Below are 25,980 nucleotides of genomic sequence, written 5' to 3'. Positions count from 1 at the left end.
TCGAGGTTAGCATTTCCAAATTTTCTTTCTCTTTTTCCTTCTATTGGGCCTTTTGTTTACTTTGCCAGCTATCATGAATCCATCATGAATCGATTCTATAAGTACATGTATATTCGAACTTTGACATGATTTTTTCTCTTTTTGATTTTATTATTTCTTTCTGTGTTCTTTTGCTTTTTGTTTTTTCAACCCTTCACCGCTTGTTGCAATTTTGAAACATCTGGCGTAGTAGTCCATTCAAGCAGCAATTTCCCTATATTTGATTCACGTTTAGGTGATATAAGGACCTCATTCAAGTTATTTTCCATGTCACTGTTTCCTAAATCGCAAATGGTATTAAAATCACAGAGGTGTACATGGATTTGCTCTGTAAATTATATGCATTTGGAGGTGGAGTTCATCATATATTTTTCATTCCGCTTTACTAAAATGGAATGAAACCATGCACATGTTTACCTATGTATATTTGTATAGTATGCCAGAGGACCGGGGGTTTGCACCACAAAATCACAGCTAAGCAGAGTACCCAAGGCCCATCAACCCCCACCCGGCAAGTTAGATCTGTCCTTTATTTTTCAAACAGACAGGCATCGTACAGGAAATATCAGAATCTCTGTCAATCACTGCTCCTGAGCCTGTGTCACCAGCTTTTATCCCATAGTGATGTCACAATTCCCAACCCTTCCCAAAAAACCTATGAACCAAACCCATTGGGTAGCTCGAGTGATAGCACCTATAGGGATCCCCCATATGAGTTATTTAATTGGTCTTTCCATGTCAGGTGGGTTCGCCTGGGACTTTCCCAAAAACATTTGATTACATTATTGCAGGGTCGCAGAATTACCATTGGCCCTTGCACCATTACACACCACCCCAGAATTTGAGTGCCTTGATTGGCTGGAGTGGGTCTCCCCAGGCATGGGACCCTGTTCTGTTCACAGCGCTCCATGTACCTTTTCAAGGTAATGGGAAAGACTGTGTGTCCCCATTGTTGCCACTGGTATAGCCACCTAGCCTGAGAGAGTGCCTGCATGTTGCAATGTCCAACGGACAACCCATGTATCAATTCTGTCTGCTTCGCTGAAACCGGCTTCTCTTCCCACCATGGGTAAATGGCCATTGTTCGGCTTGGCAGAGTCACGTGTGCGTGAGGACTGCAAGGCTGAGCGTTTCCGTCTGTATTAGTGAGAATTGCATTCTGTACAGGTGGCTCCCTACCCTAGGAGTTAGGAATGTTCGCACCCGCCCTCATCCTTGGCTGCGAGCACTGGCTTCGTGCTGTAGAGTCTGCATCTCTTCTTCCATATTTTGAGGACTGGCTTCATGTGAATTCACGACAGTCATTCTATGGTTTCCCTATATATATTGTAATATCTTCTTTGGAGGTTAGTAGTACTCAAGCCCTTCCAGGTTCCTTATACCTCCCTGTAGCTCCATATGGTTAGTTGCAATAAAGCGGTTGCAAGTTTGCTCCCTGTGAACTTTGATTTCTTGCATTTCTGCATTTAGTTAGTGAAAGGAAAATAATTCTGACAGTATGTATATGTATGTGTCCTCTATCTACAGAACTGTGTATGTATGTTCTTTGTGTGTTCTATGTATACCAAAAACAAATGCCTTAATCTCTCAATCTCACAGTTATGAAACCTGTAAACGCTTTTTGCCGGTTGTACATTCTGACACCCACCTCATACTTTGCCATTACGGTCCCACTCAGTATCTTGCAGAATAAGATGAATTATCCTTCATCCTTCCAGTTCAGAACTAAACTACAATATTATCTATTGCTATACATGTGTGTAATATTCTAGCTTCCCAAGCTAAAGAAGGTTACATGGCCATGTCCATACGTCAAATGTCAAGACTCCCTTTCCTGCCATAGATTAATATGACCTAACGTGGAACCTGCGTCACATTCTGGCAGTTTTAACAAAATATAAGAAAAATGTGGGGCTTGTACTTTCCTCGAACTTCCAGGACATGCATTCCAGTAAGCCATGTTTGAAGAGTACATTTGAGGAGGGGGGATTCTGGATATGAAGATTTGTGAAGTCTTCACATCAAAGGTAACATTGTACTAGGAAGCTTTGATTGCACGGGAGCGATGGGAAATTGCAGGATTTCTCTTGTCACAACGTCTTAGCACTACAAGCACTGAAGACCCCCATCCTGATTGGAGCACGGCTCAGCCTTGATCTATAAAACTTTGTAAGGAAGAAGAGGACACCCTCACACCTTCAGTCACTCAAATGCTTCTTGGAGTGCACATAGCATTCATTGGTCCTCTAAAAGAGTGCATGTGACACCCCTAGAAGGAAAATCACTAGTACCTAAATCTTTGCCTGGCCTGGCACCTTCCTGTCAATGGCAAGCTGCTGGAGTAAGTGCCCACCTAAGGTTCGCCGGTTGAGTTAATCCTTAAGCTTTCTAGATCCTCAAAAGCTAGGCTTGTGCCCTGAAAATGGCTCAGAGTAGGCCCTGTCTCAGCCCTGGAAGACCTACCTTTGCCAACCATTTATGACAACGTCAACCTGATATTAATCCATACAATATATTGTAAACTACCAAACACTGCATCCTTATGAGTTGGCTTGCTGGTAAAAGCGTCCTAGGAAGGACCCGTTACTAGATGCATTCCTTCTTGGCCGAGAGATTGTAATTTGTGCCTGTGCCTGCTTTTCCGCCTGAATGTATCCCTCACACATGGTATGTCCCATGGCAGCTCACTGCTGCATGCTTCTTCAACCACTATGTCTAGCTCCTAGCCTAATTTCTTGCTTTGGCTATCAGTGTTCTTTTGTATTCGGAGGACACCTATCTGCTTTCCAGGTGGATCAGAATGGAGGCTTTGTCTACCAGTTACATGATGTTTGGTTGCCATCATAAGGAGGATGAATTGTTGCTGCCTGTCTTCAGATAGTCAGTTACAAATCTGCCGTGATGGTGATCAGCTGAAGTAAGAAACTCTGGGATTTCTCTTTTTGGCCAGATGACATTTCTATCTTCCATCTTCATTCTCCTAACATGCGAAATATTGTGCCCTCAGGTGCCTTTAGATTTGTGGAAAGGCCTTGGTATCTGGGATGCCTGAGTACCTGATCCACCCACTAAAAATGATTCAAAGTCCATATTCTACTGGACAGGTAAACAGGCATGCATCTCGCCCAGGTTACGTCAATTGCACTCTTTCCAGTTAAGCCAACCCATTCATTGTAAAGCTCTCTGTGTCACCCGCTGGGCCTTCTACACCTAACAGTCACCCTTCTTACAGGACATACTTTAATACTAGTTATTCCCTATTGATCTTCATTACTGCTCGCAAAATGGTTACCTGTTCTATGGTTCAAATGCAAAAGGCCATATCTTTTCTATTTTTCTGCTGTTTCTGTAGGACTTGCTTCCCCTATTTCCTCTGGATAACACCTGCCTTTCCAAAGAGCCCTCAAGACATGTATTTTTCCCCAAAATGAAATATCTGCATTGTTAAGCTGGATTTCTGAACTCTGACCTGGTGGGCAGAAGTTCAGAATGCCAGCCTAGTTTCCTGGAACTGGGCAACCTTCTGGACAAGCCAGACCAATCACTGTAGCATTGGCAGCGGTAAAGACTAGGTCTCAGGAGGGGTGAGGGTGATGAAACGCCCACAATGAGCACACACAGTAACCGACACCACAAATGACATACACATTTATTAAAGGCCTTTTAACCCAAACACAAGGTGAAAACCACAGCGATATTAACAATACTAACACAACCTTATACTAGGAAACACATATACAGTAACTATTATTCTAAAGCAATATTCAACAAAGTAGAGATCCACAACCTGAAACAGTAGGGGGTCATACAGTGTTATTATGTGTCTACACTGGTCTACATTGTACAGCCAGTTGCATGTTTTGGATTGCTGTTACCCTACACAACAATAGCAAACACTGTGGCTTTTTAGTCATTTTTTCTCAGAAAGTGTGCTGTACATTGCATTAAAACACATATTTATATCTTTCTCGTAGTGCAGTGTGTGGCATACCCCTTCAGCAACACGTTTGTGCGTGTTGCGCAAGCGTGGTAATCTAGGGTGGCCCAGAGTGTGGCGCGACTCGTGATTTGTTGCCTAGTTGGGCGGGCCCCCTCAGCATGGCTTGCAGGGGGGGCCCCAGAGCTTGTGTTACGCCACTGGTGGCGCGATGAGCAAATCCCGTATTTTAGGCCTCCAAGAGTGCATTTTGCTACATGTAGTTATGAATTTAAAAAGGGAGACTAAAATGACAAGTGCTCCACATGAATGCAAAATGATGCAAGGGCTTGCAGAGAATCTGAAAACTGGCAGGGGGCTACGGGCATGCCTCTGTTAGAATTGAGCAAGTAGGAAAAGTGGTGTTACTCGCTTTACTGGGCTTTCCCATTTCCTTAACTAGCAGTTACTTCATTAATAAACCAAAATCTGACAGAATGACTTTGTCTAATCCGAATAATGTGCCAGAGGGTGCAGTTGATTCACAGAATAGTTCTTTAGTAGCCAGCGTTTCATTGCATAATAATCACCAGAAACATTTTCTAGTGCTGAAAACTCACCTACAATATATAATATGAACAAAAGGTAGAGGTACTAAACTTGGGGAAGTGGGTAATGCTTGTGTCGCGGTGGGAATGGGGTTGGGGACGAATGGCGCACTGGGGGATATGTCCCAAAATGTCGCTGCTGCTGTGAATTTAAAAACAGTGAAAATTCAATTATGAAGCATTTGCGATGAAAAGGTGCGGGAGGCGGGGGGGGGCATCGAATCGTCTCGTGTGCTTTTTCAAACATTTGTTGTAGCGTTATTGCTGCTGCCAAATGTATCACTTAAAACTGTCTCCTTCCAGACAGAAGGCGCCGTTGAAACATAAATGAATCGCTGCTTTCTCTCCTCCCCTTTACAGCAGTGTATCTCAGCCCTCTCCGGCTTGAATTTTGACATTGTGTAGGGCCCTTTTTAAGATCCTGTATCCGCCACTGTTAATAAGGTGACACACTTCCGTTCAGTTCTTATGGACTTTTGGAAAGCCAGCCTCATCCCCGCGAGGGAGCCCCATTGAAGAGCTGCTGAGCGTCGCATGAGCTGGTGTGCTCAGAGTCCGTGTATCTGTGGGCCCGCATTTGCTCGCCATCTTCTGTGGTACGTCTGGTAAACCATGGCCCAACATGTGTGTATTTAGTTCCTCTTCTTCTGGTTGCAGTTTTTTTGGGGGAGGAGTTGTGGGAGGGGCTATTTTGCAATACCTTTGCTTCTTCTTCTTCTTAATTACCGCACCGTGTAGGGGGGTGGTAGACGTGTTTCTGATGGGGTTACTTCCCCCGGGCCCTAGCTCTATAAATATTCGGGGAACCCTTGCCCCTACACAGAGGCAGACGCAGAGCAAAGCAGGTGAGATATTCGAGCTTGCGCCTTAATCCTTTCTTTTCAAGAGCTTGATGGTCTGTCTTTGGATTCACTGGTAGGGAGCCAAGCGGGGGACACGTGATGCTCTATATGCACAGTACCTCATAGAGGGAACAGCAGGGGAGAGGCCATACTCTATGCACAGTGCCTTATAAAGGGCACAGCAGGGTGAGGCCATACTATATGCACAGTGCCTGATAGAGGGCACAGCAGGGGAGAGGCCATACTCTATGCACGGTGCCTTATAGAGGGCACAGCAGGGGAGAGGCCATACTCTATGCACAGTGCCTGATAGAAGGAACAGCAGGGGAGAGGCCATACTCTATGCACAGTGCCTTATAAAGAGCATCGCAGGGAACAGGCCATACTCTATGCACAGTTCCTGATAGAGGGCACAGTGAAGTGGGGGCGGGGGGGGTTCATACCACATATGCACAGTGCCAGATAGAGAACACAGCCGGGGTATATATGTGCAGTGCCTGGTATAGGGCACTGGGGTCATACTATATATGCACAGTGCCTGATAGAGGCCACAGGAGGGGAGGGATCATATTCTATATGTAGATATGTAGAGTGCCTATAGAGGGCACAGCAGGGGAGAGGCCATACTCTATGCACAGTGCCTGATAGAAGGAACAGCAGGGGAGAGGCCATACTCTATGCACAGTGCCTTATAAAGAGCATCGCAGGGAACAGGCCATACTCTATGCACAGTTCCTGATAGAGGGCACAGTGAAGTGGGGGGGGGGGGGTTCATACCACATATGCACAGTGCCAGATAGAGAACACAGCCGGGGTATATATGTGCAGTGCCTGGTATAGGGCACTGGGGTCATACTATATATGCACAGTGCCTGATAGAGGCCACAGGAGGGGAGGGATCATATTCTATATGTAGATATGTAGAGTGTCTATAGAGTGCACAGCAGGGGAGAGGTCATACTCTTTGCACAGTGCCTGATAGAGGGCACGGGTATCATACTCTATATGTACAGTGCCTACAGAAGGGGAGAGGTCATACTCTATGCACATTGTCTGATAGAGGGCATGGCGGGTTATACTATCTAAGCAGAGTGCCAGATGGAGGCAACAGGAGGGGAGGGATTATGCCCTACATGTAGAGTATCTATACAGGGCAAAGCAGGGGACAGGCCTGTGCTATGCACAGTGCCTGATATAGGGTGCAGGAGGGGGATAGCATGCTCTTTATGCACAGTGCCTGATAAAGGGCATAGCGCGGGAGAGCTCATACTCTGTATGTACAGTGGCTGATAGGGGCAGCACAGGGGAGAGGCCATACTCTATATGCACAGTGCATAATAGAGGGCACAACAGGACAGATCTCATACCCTGCCTGTACTGGGTCTTGCTGAGGACAAAGCAGGAAAGGGATTATACCCTGTCTTCGGTAGATCTGTTAAAGGGCGTGGCCTGTAAGGCACACACCTTTTCCATCCATGCACTAGTGGAGTGGGCAGAGCAGGTCAGAGAAAGACTGTATGGTGTTGGATAGGGGGCACAGCAGGCAAGAGATTATACCCTGTCTTTGGTAGGTCTGCTAAAGGGCGTAGCCTGTAAGGCACACACCTTTTATATACATATAGGGGGCACAGCAGGGTGGAGATCATACCCTGTCTGTAGTGGGTCTGCTTAAGGGCGTAGCCTGTAAGAGGCACACCTTTTCTATACATGCACTAGTGGAGTGGGCAGAGCAAGTCAGAGAAAGGCTCTGTCTGTATGGTGTTGGATAGGGGGCACAGTAGGCAAGAGATCATACCCTGTCTGTGGTGGGTCTGCTAAAGACTGTAGCCTGTAAGCGACACACCTTTTCTATACATGCACTAGTGGAGTGGGCAGAGCAAGTCAGAGAAAGGCTCTGTCTGTATGGGGTTCGATAGGAGGCACAGCAGGCAAGAGATTATACCCTGACTTTGGTAGGTCTGCTAAAGGGCGTAGCCTGTAAGGCACACACCTTTTCTATACATATAGGGGGCACAGCAGGGTGGAGATCATACCCTGTCTGTAGTGGGTCTGCTTAAGGGCGTAGCCTGTAAGAGACACACCTTTTCTATACATGCACTAGTGGAGTGGGCAGAGCAAGTCAGAGAAAGGCTCTGTCTGTATGGTGTTGGATAGGGGGCACAGTAGGCAAGAGATCATACCCTGTCTGTGGTGGGTCTGCTAAAGACTGTAGCCTGTAAGAGACACACCTTTTCTATACATGCACTAGTGGAGTGGGCAGAGCAGGTCAGAGAAAGACTCTGTCCGTATGGTGTTGGATAGGGGGCACAGTAGGCAAGAGATCATACTCTGTCTGTGGTGGGTCTGCTAAAGACTGTAGCCTGTAAGAGACACACCTTTTCTATACATGCACTAGTGGAGTGGGCAGAGAAAGGCTCTGTCTGTATGGGGTTCGATAGGAGGCACAGCAGGCAAGAGATTATACCCTGTCTTTGGTAGGTCTGCTAAAGGGCGTAGCCTGTAAGGCACACACCTTTTCTATACATATAGGGGGCACTGCAGGGTGGAGATCAGACCCTGTCTGTAGTGGGTCTGCTTAAGGGCGTAGCCTGTAAGAGACACACCTTTTCTATACATGCACTAGTGGAGTGGGCAGAGCAAGTCAGAGAAAGGCTCTGTCTGTATGGTGTTGGATAGGGGGCACAGTAGGCAAGAGATCATACCCTGTCTGTGGTGGGTCTGCTAAAGACTGTAGCCTGTAAGAGACACACCTTTTCTATACATGCACTAGTGGAGTGGGCAGAGCAGGTCAGAGAAAGACTCTGTCCGTATGGTGTTGGATAGGGGGCACAGTAGGCAAGAGATCATACTCTGTCTGTGGTGGGTCTGCTAAAGACTGTAGCCTGTAAGAGACACACCTTTTCTATACATGCACTAGTGGAGTGGGCAGAGCAGGTCAGAGAAAGACTCTGTCCGTATGGTGTTGGATAGGAGGCACAGCAGGCAAGAGATTATACCCTGTCTTTGGTAGGTCTGCTAAAGGGTCGTAGCCTGTAAGGCACACACCTTTTCTATACATATAGAGGGCACAGCAGGGTGGAGATCATACCCTGTCTGTAGTGGGTCTGCTTAAGGGCGTAGCCTGTAAGAGACACACCTTTTCTATACATGCACTAGTGGAGTGAGCAGAGCAAGTCAGAGAAAGGCTCTGTCTGTATGGGGTTCGATAGGAGGCACAGCAGGCAAGAGATTATACCCTGTCTTTGGTAGGTCTGCTAAAGGGTCGTAGCCTGTAAGGCACACACCTTTTCTATACATATAGAGGGCACAGCAGGGTGGAGATCATACCCTGTCTGTGGTGGGTCTGCTAAAGACTGTAGCCTGTAAGAGACACACCTTTTCTATACATGCACTAGTGGAGTGGGCAGAGCAGGTCAGAGAAAGGCTCTGTCTGTATGGTGTTGGATAGGGGGCACAGCAGGCAAGAGATCATACCCTGTCTGTATATGGTCTTATTGAGGGTGCACACAAGTGAGAGACATACCCTGTCTGTACCAGGACTAATAGAGTGTTACATAATGTTATGTTTTGTTATGTTTTGCAATGGGGAGGAAGGATAGCTTAGGGGTACCGCGTTTGTCTTGGAAACAAGACAACGGACGACACAGGTTCAAATCCCGATCCCATGCTTAGAAACCACTTATTGGTATTAAGGACGTTATATAATAACAATTATAATGTCATGTTATGGTATTGCATGTTATGTTACACTACTGGGATTTATACACTACTCCAGTGCCATCTGCATGGATTCCAGCAGCAGAGGAGAGATAATACCCTGTCTGTACAGGGTCTACTAGAGGGCCCCGCAGGCAAGGCATCTCCAGAGGATCTGAGAGGGGGTGGGTTGGGTTAGTGGGCAGAAATGGCAGAGCAGGTGAGGGATATGCCCTCCCTCTTTTGGGCCTCGAAGAGAGAGATGGCAGTTATATATACTGGACTATTATGTTATGGTATGATGATTTATACCACGCACTGCTGCAATTTTCGAAGGTCTCCAGGCGCTCGTGTGGCTCTGTAAGAAAATTGGGTGGGGTTGGTTAGTGAGGGAAGTGGGATAGGATATAGGTTGTGCTCTTCTGTTGATGCTTTCAGAACTAGGAGAAACTGGCATCTGTGCGGTGGTCAGTCATTTTTTCGAGAAAAAAAATGTCGAATGACAATTTTTTCGAAAAAAGAATGCCAAAAAAAAATGACAAAAAAAAATTCGAATTCCGTTTTTTTAAATTATATATTTATTTTGGGGTCCGGGAGTAAAAAAAAATGGGTAAAACAAAAAAATATAAAAAAGGGGGGTTGGGGGGGGAACCCCCCCATTTCGAATAAAAAACATATTAAAAAGAAATCGACTTTTTTTTTCGACATTATTTTTTCGAAAAAATGACTTTCGACATTTTTGCATTTGAAAAAATGACTATAAACCATCTGTGCATGGGTGCTTTCTGGGTGTGCTTTGCTGTATGCCCTAGGCTTGTTGTGTCCAGAAGGGAGACGTTCAGTGTCTGAGCTGTTTGCTGTTTACAAGTATTTGGTTTTATTGTGTGATTAGCGAGGTGTGTGTGGTTTGCATGGTTTTGGTGTGTTATTTCGCTAGCCGTTTTGGGCATCTGTAGTATGTGAGAGGTGTGAGGGTGTGTAAAAGAGGAAGAGGGGTGGTTGGTTGGTTTCTGGTGGCCTGTGGGTATGAAGTCGTTTTATTGTCGGTTCTCCATTCTGCATTGTCCCTTGTTTTATTTGGTCCCACAGTATGCTTTGTGGAGGTGCTCTTCTATATTTGTCTCTGTCAATTGAACTGACAGGTTTTCAGTCATTTTCTGAATGTTAGGTGGTCTTCCATCATACTTATTTCCTTCAGTATCGAGTTCGATAGTTTGGCTATCAGATAGGAAAATGCAATTTCTCGTAGTGGTTGTTTCTATTTGAATGACGTTGCTTGATCTTAGGCTTCTCTTGGTTGGTAACGGTTGATTTTAGCTTGGAGGAATTCGTCTCCTTGTCCATGTAATATTTTGTGGGTGATGCAGAGTGTTTTAAAGCAAATGTGTTTTTTTACTGGTAGCCAGTGGTAGCCAGTGCAGTCTTCTCAGGGCCGCTGTGATGTGGTCTCTTCTGTTTAGTCTCACAAATAGTCTTGCTGTACTATTTTGGATGTGTTGTAGTTTTTTTGTGAGGCGTTCTGGCATTCCAAGGTAGAGTTTATTTGCGTAGTCGAGTCTTGATAGTACCAGTGAGATGATCGTGAGGGTTCTGTGCGGGAAGTAGAGGTAAGGGAGGATCCTTCATATTAATCACAGGAGGTAGAAAACATTTTTGCTATTGAGTTGACTTGTGGTTCTTGAGAGTGTCCGTTGTTCATGAGGATTCCCAGATTTTGTTATCCCTGACGATGACTCCGGTTGGGTGCCCATGAACAGTGGCCAGCTCAGTTTAAGATTGTTATTGTCATCCCGGTGTTTGTCTGTGAGGCATTTGTTGAGGGTGTTGTCCAGGCCTTGGTCAGAAGTAGATCAGGTGAGAAATATATACGATGTCTGTACTGTGTCTGGTACAGACGGCACAGCATATTTGAACCCTTTGAACAAAGGGCTGGGAGCCCCTCCACTGAGAACAAACATGGACAAATAACCTTTTATATGGGAAGGTCTACACCCACGTGTTAGCTCACTGTACCTCGGATATATTTAAACACTGCCAGTGCATTTTCGAACAGAGAGGGCACAGCTGCTGAGAGCTATAGCCTGCCTGTACTGTATCTAGTATTGAGGGTAAATCAGGTAATATATATACTCTGACTGCACATTAGATTAAATAGGGCACAGCGGGTGAGATATGTTCACTGTGTTTGGTACAGAGGGCACAGCAGGTAATGGATACACCCTGACTTTATATTGACTTACAGAGGGCATCGCGGGTGAGAGATGTGCAGGAGGTAGATTAATAAAATCCCTCTTATTAATCTACGTCCTGTGATTAATAAGAGGGATCCTCCCTTACCTCTACTTCCCACAGAGAACCCTCGCGATCATCTCACTGGTACTATCAAGACTCAACTACGCAAATAGATTCTACCTTGGAATGGCAGAACGCCTCACAAAAAAACTACAACACATCCAAAATAGTACAGCAAGATTATTTGTGAGACTAAATAGAAGAGACCACATCACACCTTGTCTGTACTGCGTTTGGTACAGAGGGCACAGCAGGTAATATATGACCCTGACTATGCATTGAATTAGAGGGGGCAAAATGGCTGATAGGTATGCCCGGACTGTACACTGATTTAGAAAGGGCTTAGAGGGTGAACGGAGTACTCTGTCTGTACTGTGACTGGTACAGAGGGCACAGTAGGTAGTAGATAGCCCCTTACTGTACACTGACTAATAGGGCACAGCAGGTGAGCGATGTACCCTGCCTGTACTGTGCCTGACAGAGAGGGGAGTGCGGGTGAGGGAAGTGCCCTGACTGCACCGTGGCTGGAATAAAGGGAACAGCAGCTAATAGAGAGGGGTACCCTGTCTCGATTGGTACAGGGGGCAAAGCAGGTAATAGATGCACTCTGACTATACATTGATTTAGAGAGGGCACAACGGGCGAGAGATGTTTACTGTGCTTGGCACATAGCGCACAGCACATGGTAGATAACCCATAGCTATAAATAATTAGAGTGTGCCCAACTTGTTTCAGTCTGCACAGTGTACAGTAGCGAGCAGTGCCTTAAGTGGGAGGGCAAATCCTGGAGGGGATTCTAACAAAGGGGTGTTGGCTAAGTTCTGGGAGACATGGACGTGGCCTACATGGGGTAAGGGGGCATAGGTCTTGGCCGCCTACCCCATGCACTATATCATGAGACCCTGCATATATGTAATTTGGGTCACTCGGTATAGTCGTGGGTGGTTCTGTTGTATCCATTCTGCAGGTTGTAAATAAATCTCTGATTTGGTTTGTAAATAAATCACTGTCTGGACCAGTATATAAACAATTTAGAACATTCTGTAAATAAATCACTCTCTGGCTCAATATATAAACAATTCAGCACATTCTGTAAATAAATCACTGTCTGGCTCAATATATAAGCAATTCAGCACATTCTGTAAATAAATTATTGTCTGGCTCAATATATAAACAATTCAGCACATTCGGTAAATAAATCACTTTTAAGGAAAGGGAGTGTGGCAAACAGCACCAAAGTGGGCAACACCAGAGCTAGGATTACGGGGCCCTGGGTGGAAAAACATGTGAGTGCCCCGCTAATTTGCATATGTAGGGACATCAGCGACCTCGCACAAAATGACGTAACAGAATGAGTCTGATACAGGAGGAGACTGTGGCATGACACATTAAAAGAAGTTGCCAGGAGTGCCCCAAGCGACACATGCATGGTCTATATAGTGCAACATCATGAGTATGGCTTGCTTGGAGTGCGAGACAGTTTGAGCTGAATCACTTCTATGTTCTTTTGGCTGATAAGGCAGTGAATTAAAATTATTTGCCCAGGAGCAGACATTTGGTTAAGTGGTAAAGCCGGGATTAGAGATGAGTATGTAACTCAGAAACTCATGCACATATCTTCCCAGTTGTAGTTGGTTAAACTGTTGTTTGCCACAGGTATTTTTACAGATTTGGCTTTAAGCACCATTTGACTTTGGAATGCATTGCAAACAAATCTTATTGTGTTTTGCTCACTGGAATTAACTGTTGTTTTTCCAGCGGTTTCATGGCTGCTTTTATTTTAGGGTGTATATATTTGGCCATGTTGAGCAAAGCAGCAATATCTTCTTCAGTCATACACTACAGATGACGATTATTGGGACTGTCAAATAAATCTCCAAGGAACGCTTTTCTAATGTGTGAAACGTACCTGTGAATGACACACCTAACATGTCTCTTGCTGTGACTTCAGGTTCCAAGGACATCGGGGCATGGGTTGGGCGTGGGACACATATGCGCAAAGTGCTGCTTCTGCAGGACTGCCTTACAGTGTGATTAACCCCTTAAGTGCCAAGGACGAATATGCTCGTCCTTTTTGCATAGACCTGCATAATAGCCTGGCACTTAGAACCGGTACCGGTTAGGACTTGAGGCAGTTACAGTAAACCCAATATTCTGCTTTCTCGAGGGGGGAGGGAGGCGCGCTCTTCTGGAGGGTAGAAAGGATGCCGGGATGGTGTATGGGGACAGTGGTTGCTTGTGACGAGAATCAAGCAGTGTGACGGCGGATAAAGACGTGTAATTGCGGCTAAGCGCATCAACCAGTAGAATGCGTGGGTGCTGCCCTTTCAGAAATCTATTTTCCCTCGGCACCAACTGAAATGCTTCTTCCCGTGGCATTTCTAAAACTGCAGCCCCATTATTGCCCTGTGTCGATCTGCCATGTCGCAGTTCTGCCTTTTAATAACGGCTTATTCCTCCTTTTTAACACGAACCATTAACGCGCAACTAGTGAGTGCAAATGCCTGCAGCTGGGGTTTGTCACAGGATGTCACAATTGTTATAATTTAGAAAGCAGCTTCTGGCTCTCTTCCAATGCGCAATCATGCAAGATACTGCCGATCAGACTGAGTTTGCATCCTCTTCCCATCTTCCTTCCTCAGCGCTTAGAAATGACGATTGGGGAGCGCAAGCGCTATGCCAAGAGCTGCACAATATAAAAGGGCGTTTTCTCCTTTCCTCTCCTGTTCTGTCTCCCCCCTTCTTTCCTCCCTCCGCTCTCTGGAGCGGCCCTGAGCTCATTGCATTTATTTACAGCAGGGTTTGGTGTTTTAACCAGAAACCTATGTAGCTCTGCAGAACCATCCTGCGGGGTACTCTTCAGTAGGGGTGCAGAAGTATGCAGTGTCTGGGAACTAGGATGAAAGTAAGGAATATAGTGGCACAAGCATCTGGGGCAATACTGACAGTGACATAATACAAACATACATAACTGGCATAACTGTGTGTAATAAAGTGCTTTGGGGTTAGGCCTGAAGGGGGCTCAGGCAAGACACATTAAGCAAGAGCACCGTTCTGTCTTGTTCCAGCCCAATTCCTCCCATACTCCAATATGTACAAATGTAAGAGCGGATCAAGTGGGAGGGAGAATATCTTGGGTTTGTGCATGGCCCTCTACCAGGTAGAGGAGCTGGAACAGCTAGATAGAATCCAGGGACAGTGGTAATAAGTTTGATATCATGTGGGAAGGAGCAGGGAGTTCCAAAGGAGGGGGAGGGGTGAAGCTTGGGGCTGCATATCAGGAAGTGGGGGGGGTGGCAACAGAGATTGAATAGGGTGTTATAGCAAAAGGTACTGGTAGAAGTAGCGGGTGATAGAGGTGGTCTGGGGTAAGTCCATGTACTGGTTTTAAAACGAGTTGGAGTATAAAGGGGAGGCAGTGTTACAGGGGTATCAGCATACATGCAGGGGCTGGGCAGAGGGGCAAGAGAAGTGGGGGAGGTTTTGCAGGGCGCCCGTAGCAAATATGCCCATCAATTGAGGGTGGCCCAGGAGTAGACTCGTCAGTAGGTAGTTGGTGGGTAGAAGAGTGGAGATGAGCAGTTTAGTGGCACATGTTTTGATGTGTAGTAGAATTATAATTAAGGCTCCCGGTTTCTTAGTATTTATGTTTCCATCATATCCGTATTTTTTTATCCATATTTTTATTTTGCCCTTTTTTCTGTATTTATCCACATTTATTATTTGTCATGTGGAAAGTTAATTTGCAACCAGTATTTTTCTGCATGTTTTCAAACGCAAAGTGCATTTATTCAAACGCGCACGCAGCGATACAGGAAACAAATGGAACAGAGTTATTCCATATACATGTCAGCTTCCTTTTTTACCAAAAGAAATGGTTGCTCCTGTGATTACTGCTGACCCAAGGTATGTCAGCAATTTGAATGACTTTAATACTAGTTGTCATACAACTTTTACACTCTCCTTGCTGCCAGTCTGCAATGTGATTGGCCGGCGATGCATGCTTGACAGCATTGGGAACCAAGCAGAAACACCTGCTTTTCTATGTTCCCCATTTTTATAAATAAACCAGCAAAAGCACCCGTTCTCCAAACGGGTTCTGTAGAGACATGCTAACACTCTAATTGATGAAAATGAATGATCCTGTAGGTCGCTGTTCCATCCTTACCCTGGTGTGGTGCAGTGCATTGTGGTGCTCATATCTCAGAAATCGTGCATCCTAGGGCCTCGAAATGTGAGGGACCTCGATTTTTCTTCCTAGCGTCGGTACCGGTTGAGAAACATTTTTTCTTTCCCTTCCCAGTGAGCATGGTTTACGGCTTCATCGGCAGGCACCCTCTCGCAAAATCCTCTGGAGAAGTAATTTCACTTAATGCAGCAATCATTTGTGTTTCCTTTTCTGGTGAACATGTGGTGGGACAGGGGTGAGGTGTCCAAATGTCATGTAGCCAGTAATATCCGGAGGATCCGAACACGTAACTATGCAACAGTTGGTGCAGATTGGTGAAACGGTGTGGAATTGCATAGGGAACAACGCATCGTGCCACAAACCCACACACAACTTTTGACTTTTATATATATAGATTCAGAGAGACTGCAGATTGATTTCCATCTGTATTTATGTGTAGAAATCATAAAAAAGGAAAACATGGAGCCTTAATTATAATTGCAGCGGTAGCAGTGGAGGCAGTGAATTTGTGGGGTTTGAGATCGCTGTCAAAGATGGTGTAAGGACCAAACATGCAGCTAATTTAACATGTCAGCTTTGCTCTGCTGCTCCCCCTTTTCTACTCCCCCTACCCCTGCCAAGCTCTTCTCAGAAGTAGACTTTAGTCAACATTAAATAAAGGCAACATACCGTGCATGTCTGTTTCATTGTAATTGTCAACAGCTGAGTGTCTCACTGGAAGTGGGGAGATGGGAGTGCTGGTGGGGGAGGCTTCCGGCTTCCTCTAACTCTGCCACCTGTTTGTTTTTCAGCAATGGGACCTGCAGCTGCAGTCTTTAGGTTCCTGGTGACACTGTCTTTGCTACATGCTGCTGCACCATCTTTTTATGGTAAGGTCTTGTTCTGCTGTCTCTGTTCCTCCCTTGACCCTCTCATTCCCCGATTACCACATCCCACTATGCGCCTTTAGTGGCGTGCCCTGTGAGGACATCATTGGTTTCCTCTGACGGGATAGAGCCCCTTCTGTTTTCCACAGGTTTTGGGCTGCCTGAGTTTCACTTGTACTTGATATCTTGTTTACGTCCGCACTGGGCAATACTCCTTTGTCCAGGTCTTGGGAGAGCAAAAACACGACCCCGGAGTTGGTTTTATTGTCAGGCTGACAATCCTCGACATGGCTCTGCTGTAACTCTTACCTCCAAGACCTTCTTGGAATCCATTTTTTTACCCATGATCAGCTCTTATAGATCTGGTGATGACAGTGTTGCCGTATAAAGCCTTCTGTCCAAGACCACAAATGCAGCCTAGGTCATGGCTTTTTCCTTCATAGGATCTGAGAATGACAATGGAAGACCCAGGAGACCTCACAGTCTGACCAGGCACATCTAGCCTGCCAATCATGAATCATCCTGGCAAGGGCCATCTAGTCCAACATGGCGCATTATTGTGACCAGGTGCATCAAGCCTGACGATGCCCATCTAGGCTGCCCAAATCTGCTAGCGACACCTTTCCATGATGGAGGAATTTCTTTAGTCCCTGATATCCAATTAGTCTCTATAAGAGAGGTTGTTATTTGCTTCCCTGTCTCAGATGCAGTTCGAGCCGTTACTGCTCACATTTCAATTACTCGCCTTGTTTCAGAGGTTTTGCTTCCCTTTCTTCTGGTTGCACCCTATTTTTTTATTAATGCCCCTCTGCTGCTTGTATCTGAATTCCCCCTGTGTAAATGGAGTTCAAGAGCTGGAATTGCCCTCTCTTTGTTTGCTAATGCCTTTTTTCGGTCTTTCTTTTCCTCGTTCTTAATTTGATTCTGTATTTTTGTTCCGTTTTGTATCTCTTTCTGTAGTTCATACGTTTTTATATTCTACCATTACATACAACTTTCTTCCTTCTTCTCTTTCCTTATAGTTTATATCACCCTTTCTTTTCTCACTTTCTTTTTTCTTTCTATTTATCTTCTTCCTATCATTTGATCAACTTTATTTTTCTCATTTTATCATCTTTCTTTCTTGCTTTTATTTTATTATCTTCCCTTTTCTTTCGTTTTTGGTTCTGGCATTCTTTCCCGCATCTTTGTCTTCTTCTATTTTTTCTTTTTCTTGTTCCATGTTTTCTGTCTCTTTTCCTTGTGATTTTCTTTCGTGACCCTCCTCAGTCATTGCTCCCACTCTTTTCTTTCTTCTCTTTTATGGTCACTATTTCCTGATTAAAAGAAATCTGCTCTTACCCTCTTCACACTTCCTCATTTCAATTCTTTGAGCTGTATTCAGGTACACACTAGGGAGACCAGATTTAAAAAGTAAAAAACTAGGACAGGGCAACTAACATAAAAGTAGGACTAACTCTTGAAAGTGGCTGTCAAGGCCCTACACTTCAGTAGCAGTTGGAGGAGAAGGGGGTTTAAATGTGACTTTTTTTTAGTGTTTATTGGTTAAATTTGAAACTTTTACACCTTAAAAAAATGCAAACAATGTAACATAAAAGAATAGAAAACAGTTAATATAAACGTACATTTAAAATCTAATAGACATCTTACCTGCTTATAAAAGATCTTAAAAAATGAGTATCATGCAATGTAATTACAGTAGCTTCTTAGCAATTTCTTTCCATAAGTAAAAATAGTAAAATTCATAACCACATTTTTTACAGAATTTAGATAAAACCAAAATTGATCTGAAAAAATAAAATTCAAATCATGATGCATGCAGGTCTTTGCTTATTGTCTGGAAAGCTCCACACATTGAGGCAACAGGTGACTGGTGGATTCCAGTTACTTTGTCACAGATTCTACATGTCCGTTCTTTCAGTGGGATATTATACCAGACCCCACTGGGAGACAATGTCGGAAGTTGGTTAAATCGTAAAAGCATAATAAACCGCCTCAAATAGGGATTCTGCACATTTTTTACATAAACACTTGTCTACAGGCGCGTTATAAATGCCACATCATATCAAAGACAAGGAGTATTCACCAGAATAGCTTACCTGGCGTATTCTGTGTGAATCGTTTTACAAGATAAGTGAGAGGTTCTCCTATTTTGATCCCAGATCTCTGCCTTTTGTTTAATTTCTTTGAAGAGATAGGCCGAATGTTCTGTTGCTTCAAATGTACATCCTATCTTCTCAAGGAAGTGTTTAATATATTTTAACCAGGATTTTAGTGCCTTGGCATTGATAAAGTTCCCCTTTCCCCCCCAAAAAGTGAGAATCAAGGGTTCCAATATTATCATAATTCATCAACATCTTTACATGGAGATTACACATACCTATCATTTTTCTCGTACTAAGTGAGACAAGTCCCAACTCATTACAGATCGCTTGGACTGGTGCAGCTTGTGATAGGCCTAAGGCCTTTCTCCATAATATACCTTCCAGTATACTTAGCCATGCAGTTTCTTTTACCATAGAAATCTCTAATCCATATAAAATACTAGGAACAATACAGGCTTCATACAGTTGCGTCAGTCTTTCTATTGAATGTGCCCCTGACTTAACTATAAATGATCTTATAGCCATACATTTTGCTAATGCTTTATTTTCAATATTTTTCACAAATGTAGCTTTATTAATATTGTTAGTAATCGGGGCCCCAAGGTAAATATAACTGTTTTCCTCCTCCAACTTGGTCCCCTGGATTGTCCAATGATGCTCCTTTATGTTTCTTCTATTTGCTTTTATGGTCATGATTTTGGTTTACTATAAATTAACAATTAAACCATGCTCTGAGGCTTATTGTTCGAGGACCTTGAGGCTCTGCTGTAATCCTATCGCTGTCTGATCGAAGATAGCAATATCGTCAGCATACGATAGCCAGGCAATCGGGCATAGCGAGATACAAGGAGGATTGTTACCACAATTTTGAAGAGCTTTACCTAATTTGGCCAGATATACATTAAACAGGACTGGCGCTAACGTACAGCCCTGTTTTAGACCAAAGTTAACATCTAACTATTTACTGGGTTCGCCTTCAAGATTAATTCTAATGTGGACCTTGTTACTCATATAAAGTGCTTTTATGAAATATAAAATTTGCATATGCCGGTTCCCTCCTTTTAATGTTTCCCATAAAATATGTTGATCGTATTACTGTTACTGGGTTACTGTTAAAATAAACACATATTATAATTAATGTATCACTAATATATCACAAACTAACACTATCTTAAATTGTAAAATGCAGCATTTCTTCTGTGCAAGATTGTGCATTCTTGCCTGCCATCTATGAAGACCTACTACCGAAAACCGGGGCGACTGCAGTTTCCAATGGAAATATAATCTTGACCAAGGGGGACAGATCTCCAAATTCCAAACAGTCTCGGCAAAAACGGAACGTCTGGTCACTCTAGTACACACAGTTAGACGAGCATTTGTTATGATAGTCGGGATGACTTCACATCCACATGCCCATTGTTCAGTTTTGGCTGTAGGCTTGATTCTAGGGTGATAGGTTAAAGGAACCATTAAAAAATATGTTTTCTTGTGGCTGAACATTGCATGTCTGCTGCTTTTTCTGTAGTACCAGGTGACCAGCGATTGGATATTGCAGCCTCTTCCTGCAAATGCTTATTTATGATACTTGCACCCACATTTTGGAAGAGCTGGAGGTTGATGCAGGACTACAGTCACACTCTGTTAATGCCTCTTTCCTATTTCAATATGTATTTACCTCCTTCAGATGGTTTTGAAGTGTGAGATACTGGTGTGAGACTGAGAGATCACCTCTTTTTTATAACTGCATCCCCTACTGTTTTAGTCAGCAGTTTCCCCTGAATAAGGGATGGGAAGCTCTGGAGTCTAGTTTGGGATTGCACTCTATTTCTATTAATGTCCCATCTTTGCTGTTTGGATTTGAATTTTCCCTTTGTAGATGGAGTGGAAGAGTTGGACACTTCCTTCGTTCTCGGATGTGCTGAAGAAGCCAAACACTTGGTCGATGCAGCGTACTTGCGTACACGTCAAAAGTGAGTGCTAGACATTAGTCCAGGAATTCCACTGTAACATCATGGGCCCGAAACCTGTGCTTCCACCTTCAGATTTGCCATTGCAGTCTGACCTCTGATCACTTACCCACACACTTCAGTTGTCATCACTATCCACCATTTAAACCCCAACCTTTTTGAGATGTCAGCTGACATTACTGTCTGACGATGAACCTTGTGCTTCTGCCTTCTGAGCTTCCTTCACCAACAGTCCTCTGACTCTGACCCCATTAAATGTGCCTTCCCTACTGACCTCTGATCCCAACCTTCCATTTCAGGGATGTTTTTGCTGATGTCCTCCGATTCTCCTACAGATACTGTCATCATTACCTGGCAATGAGCTATGCCCTGCCCTTTCAGAGCTTCTGTCTGTGCCCAATCTCTAATGCATGACCTGCTCATTCAGATTATGCCATCATGCCCGCCACTGATCTCTCACCTCCCTTTCCGAAATGCCATCGCTGGACAAGGTCTTATCCCTGCCCCCTTCGCCGCTGGTATCACAAGCAACCAATTAAACCACAACCAGTCACCTGCAGAGCTTCCATCAGTGCCCAATCTTTGGTAAATGATCTGCCTTTTCAGATGTGCTATCGCTGCCTCATCCCCCAATCGCTGACCCTCTCTTCCAGAGGTGCCATCACTGGCCCATCTCTGATCTCTCCCTTAGCCTTTCAGAGATGTCATTACTGGACAAGCTCTTATCCCTGATCCCTTCAACGCTGCTATCCCTAGCCACCATTCAAACCATGACCTGCCCGCTTCAGCTTCCATCACTGCCTACTCTCAATGCCTGACATTTCTCTCAATACCTGACCTAACCTTTCAGAGACGCCATCACAAATCCACCTGCGATCTCTTCCTTGCCCATTCAGAGACGCCACAGATGGACAAACTCTTATCCCTGATTCCTTCACCGCTACTATCTCCCTGGCCAACAGTGGAACCTTCAGAGCAGCTATCACTGCCAGAACCCTGCTGCTGTATATGCCCCTTCAGAGTTGCCTCCATGGCACTTCTTTTCAACTTTGACCAATCTCCCCCCAAGAATGGCCATCTCCCATCCTCACCATCGCTCTTTGAACTTTCAGAAGTGGCATTCCTCCCTGGGCTCTGTTCCCCTTCCAAGCTGCTTTTTTCACCTAACAAATGCATTCACAGGTGCATCAGCAGCTAAATATCTGTATTATGTGGCCTAGATTTGTATTTATTTATTTATTTATTCATTTATTTGTATTTATTTATTTATGTATTTTTTTATTTATTGTTCATTTGTAATGCGCCTATACACAAGTGTTTCGAGGCGCAGCACGGCAGGGAGGGGATGGGGGGAACAGGTAGGCAAAAGTAGTGATCCTAGTAGGTTTTATGGCATTCAGATCGTGCAAGTGCCGTAGCGAGAAGTGCATGGGGGGGGGAGGAGGGGAAGTGCAAGAACTGGGTGGATGGACCCATGAGAAGAGGAGTGCCAGAGAGGCCAAGTGGAAAACGTCCAGGGGAGGCAGAGAGTGAGGGGTCCACACTTAAGTGCATGATTAAGGGGCTTGAATGGCTCCAGGAGTGCAAGCCACACAGCCAAGTGTAGGCAGGGAGGCCTGAGTGGGCAAGTGCAGGATGAGGGTAAGGCAGGGTCACGGGGGAAGTGCAGAGGTGGACTGGGCAGGGGGAAAATTGCAGGGGTAGACTGGGCAGCGGAGGGCCTGGTGCCCTGTATGACTCTGAAGGAACCAAGCTACCACTCTCAGGCAGTGGGGTCATTTGGCAGGGGAGGGGAGGGAAAGGGAAGAAGAGAAAAGGAAGGTCTTGAGAAGCTTCTGGAATTCAAGGAGATCCAGCTCAAGTCAGAGAGGGGCAGGAAGGCTGTTCCAGAGGGCGGCACCTGCGGAGGAGAGAGATCTACCCCCCAAAGTCTGCTTAGAAAAGTGTCTGATTTACAGAGAGTTAGAGCTGGAGGAGTGAAGGGCTCTAGTAGAGAGGTATTTAGGGAAAGAGAGTTGGATTTAGTGTGGCCCCAGGCCCCAGAAAGCCTTGTGGATGATGCAGAGGGTCTTGAATTTGATCCTTGTAGCGACCAGGAGCCAGTGGAGAGATTTAAGGGTTGGAGAGATGCAGTCCCTGGGCTTGAGGCCAAGTATAAGTCTTGTAGTCCGATTCTGGATTAGTTGAACAGGGCAAATGCAGGAGTTAGGCAGAAGAGGCTGTTGCAGAAGTCCAGCCTGGAGAGAACCAGAGCTCTAGACACACTGAGTTTCTGGGGGAAGGTGAGGAAGGGGAGAATGCCTCTGAGGAGGTGCAGCTGAAAGTAGGCCTTCTTGGCAAGGTCTGGGATGTGAGGAGAGAAGCAGAGGGAGGAGTCAAAGATGACGCCAAGGTTTTCTGCTTCACAAGAGGGTGTGGAGTAGGGAGGGGGCCCAAGGAGGGTGGCCAGAGTGTGGGAGGGAAAGAGGGAGCAGGGATCCCAATGAGAAGATCTCTGTCTTACTGGCATTAAGGCAGAGATTGTTAGTAATTCACCATGTTTGTATAGCAGACAGGCAGTCAGGAATGAGAGAGGAAGAAGGGGAGGTAGATGAGGGGCGGCTTGAAAGAGAGCTGCGTGTCATCAGCATAACAGTGAAAATTAAGAGAGAAGGTGGAGATCAGATGGGCTAGAGTCACCAGGTACCTATTGAAGAGCCAGGGCTTAAGGATAGAGCCCTGTGGGACACCACAAGCGCAGGGACGTCATTTCTCCAAAATGCCAGTGGTAGCAGAAGTGACATCACACAACCCTTGACCTCTGATGACATCACAGGAAGTGATGTCATTTGGCCCACCATGAAGTGACATCACAAGAAGCGATGGAACACGACATTTCACCACTTGACAAAACAGGAATAGGCATCACATAGCATTGTTCCTAAGTACACTATGATAAATATGGTTACGATATCACTGTAAGGTGATATACATTTCATATAAGAATGGATCACCATATTACCAAATTACTGTGAATGTAAGCAAAAGTCCAAGGCCAAATGATAATGATGAGTTATTGTATAGCACTTACACTTAAGCGCTTTATATAGAACAAATATACATACAATATCACCCAACCTGTGTTGGTACTCATTTATTGACCTCAGAAGGATGAAAGGCTGAGTTGACCTTGACGGCATTCGAACTTGCAACCTGCAGATCACACACACATCGCAGCAGTGAGCGCTCAACCCACTGAGCGATCTTACCAGCTATAGCTATTTTACCGGCAATAGTAAAATGAGCAATTACATGTTTGAATGTTCTCAAAGTCAGAAAGCAAATTACACTCTGCAGTGCATACCATTAAACTGGTAACAGTTTGTTTGCAGGTCTGGTGCAAAGTTGGCCACATGTCAAGCCTTCCAGGATCTAATTTTCAGGCTTCGGAGGTTGGCAAAATACATACCATTGGGAGGGTTCATAACTGTGTATTAAAGAATTTAGAGTAGCGCAGGGAAAGCAGCGCTCCCACACGGCATCTCGTACTCTGGGCACTCGTTACCTCATACATGCAAACAAACATCCTGAACAGCATGCCAGGGAGATAGGAAAGATAGACGCGGTACCACAGACCATTAATTGTGGCACAATAAGAAAACAAGGCCCACTTGATGTGCTATGATCAAACATTTCTACACTGTACACAAGCTTTTAGGTGCAAGGATTTTGTCAAGTGACCGAGGACACCAAGATGGAATGTCTTGAGATGATTGTAACAGAGACAACGGCAGAAAAAAACATGCTATAACTTCAACTTGCGATAAGCAAAATACATAGTCCGAAATTGATGCTTATTCGACTCTAAATGCTTTTTGGAAGTTTTTGTCTGCATTGTGAATTTGAGGTGTTTAAAAACAGACAAAATCAGTGACTCACCCCATGAACTGTGCCGAAATAAACTTTTAATGAGTCTAGCAATTATTGTATAGAATTCCAGAAAGTCAAGTTATTTGTTATTCCTATTCTTTCTTATTTAGGGTCACTGCTCAAAGTGTTACACTTGTGGAACTCCCTGTTTTTTGTTGTTGTTTTTTTTAAGAGGCCTGAACAAGAAAGCCAGCCACTCCAGAAACAGAGCCACATCGTGCTGGCCACAGCGCAGGAGCTTCCATTAAAAAAAAATAAAAGAGGTTTTTATGGGTAGAAAGGAAGACCTATTGGGTCGCATTTGCAACCCCTAGACACCCCAAAATTACTTTCCTGCACAAGCGCAGCGTGAGATGGAGTGGAAAGGGCCCAATTGAACCTGGGAAGGTCAGTCAGAGAGGATGGAGGTTATCCAGTCCAGAGCCAGGTCTGTGATACCAAGGGTGTCACAGAGCTGCTTTATCAGGGTTTTGTGATTGGCCATGTCAAAGGCAGAGGAGAGGACCAGAAGGATGAGGACGTAAGGTGTGCTGGAGTCGATATTAGTGAGTACGTCTTCACATGTGTTCAGGGGAGAAGATTCATGCTGCTGCTTCAAAATATATTAAAACACTGCCAAAGAACCCCCTTAGAGTTATATGATGAGATGCCCAGCCGCTGTCATATGTGTAAAAGAGCAGCCCACCCCTCTCCACAATCATACAATGAAATGCCCAATCACTATCCTATGGGTCAAAGAGAAACCCACGCCCTCTAGAAATATACCATGAAATTCGCAGTCACTGTCCTTTGGGTAAAAAAGGAGAACCGCACCCCCTCTTTGCAATTACACAATGACATGAGCTGTCATTGTCTTATGGGTCATAGAGGAGAACCCCACCCCCTCTCTGCAATTATACAATGAAATGAGCTGTCATTGTCCAATAGGTCCTGGTTCACAAATATATCCACGGTAAGGCACCACTTTATCTATCTTCCTCTACCCAACTCTTAAGCCTTCTCGTAATCTCTGCTCTGCCTCCTTGACTACCCTTGTGGCTCCTCGCCCTCCCTGTGTGTTGTGAAATAATGGGCGGGAAGCTTCTGTGTAACTGGTTCAACTCTTTATTGTGGCATCTGTAACAGCAATGCAGGACTCATTAATATATACGTCTCAGAGTCCTAGGGCAAGTGGCCCTCAACTGTGCTCGGTGCTGTATTGCAATAAAGTCTGTAAAACAGGTTTATCTCATCTCATGAGAGGAGCACCGGAAACTCGACCTCCTCCGTGTCCTCTGCTCTCGCGCTCCACGCTCTCGTTACCCGGCTCTTCTGGGTTCCTCCGAGATCTTGCGAGACATAGCGTCACGCGATATCTCTATACTGTGCTTCCTCTTGCGTGTGCTCTTTCTCTCTTCTCGCTCCACTTGCATGTAATTCTCTTTCCCCGGACATCCGAGAACCAGATCACACAGATTTGTTCAAAACTAAACTTAAAGCCTACCTCCTGTCCTCTGAGTTACCCTCTTTACTTAGCTCTCATCCAGTGGTGTAACACAAGATCTGGGGGCC

The 25,980-nt window shown here is 44.9% G+C and overlaps 1 protein-coding gene across 1 annotated transcript in view; it reads left to right on the top strand.

The window, feature by feature from the left end:
- The first annotated feature begins 5,283 nt into the window (after nt 1-5,283).
- Nucleotides 5,284-25,980, top strand: part of LOC138488100 (myeloperoxidase-like) — a 103,376-nt gene continuing 82,679 nt past the window's right edge. The window contains exons 1-3 of the mRNA XM_069614855.1: nt 5,284-5,408; nt 16,374-16,451; nt 20,430-20,523. Coding sequence (XP_069470956.1) covers nt 5,324-5,408; nt 16,374-16,451; nt 20,430-20,523 — 257 coding nt within the window. The 5' untranslated portion in view covers nt 5,284-5,323. The remainder of the gene's footprint in view (nt 5,409-16,373; nt 16,452-20,429; nt 20,524-25,980) is intronic.

This window comes from Ambystoma mexicanum, chromosome 9, assembly GCF_040938575.1.
Source record: "Ambystoma mexicanum isolate Mex_15411 chromosome 9, UKY_AmexF1_1, whole genome shotgun sequence".
NCBI classification, from domain to species: Eukaryota; Metazoa; Chordata; class Amphibia; order Caudata; family Ambystomatidae; genus Ambystoma; species Ambystoma mexicanum.
This window is presented reverse-complemented; position numbering and strand designations above follow the sequence as displayed.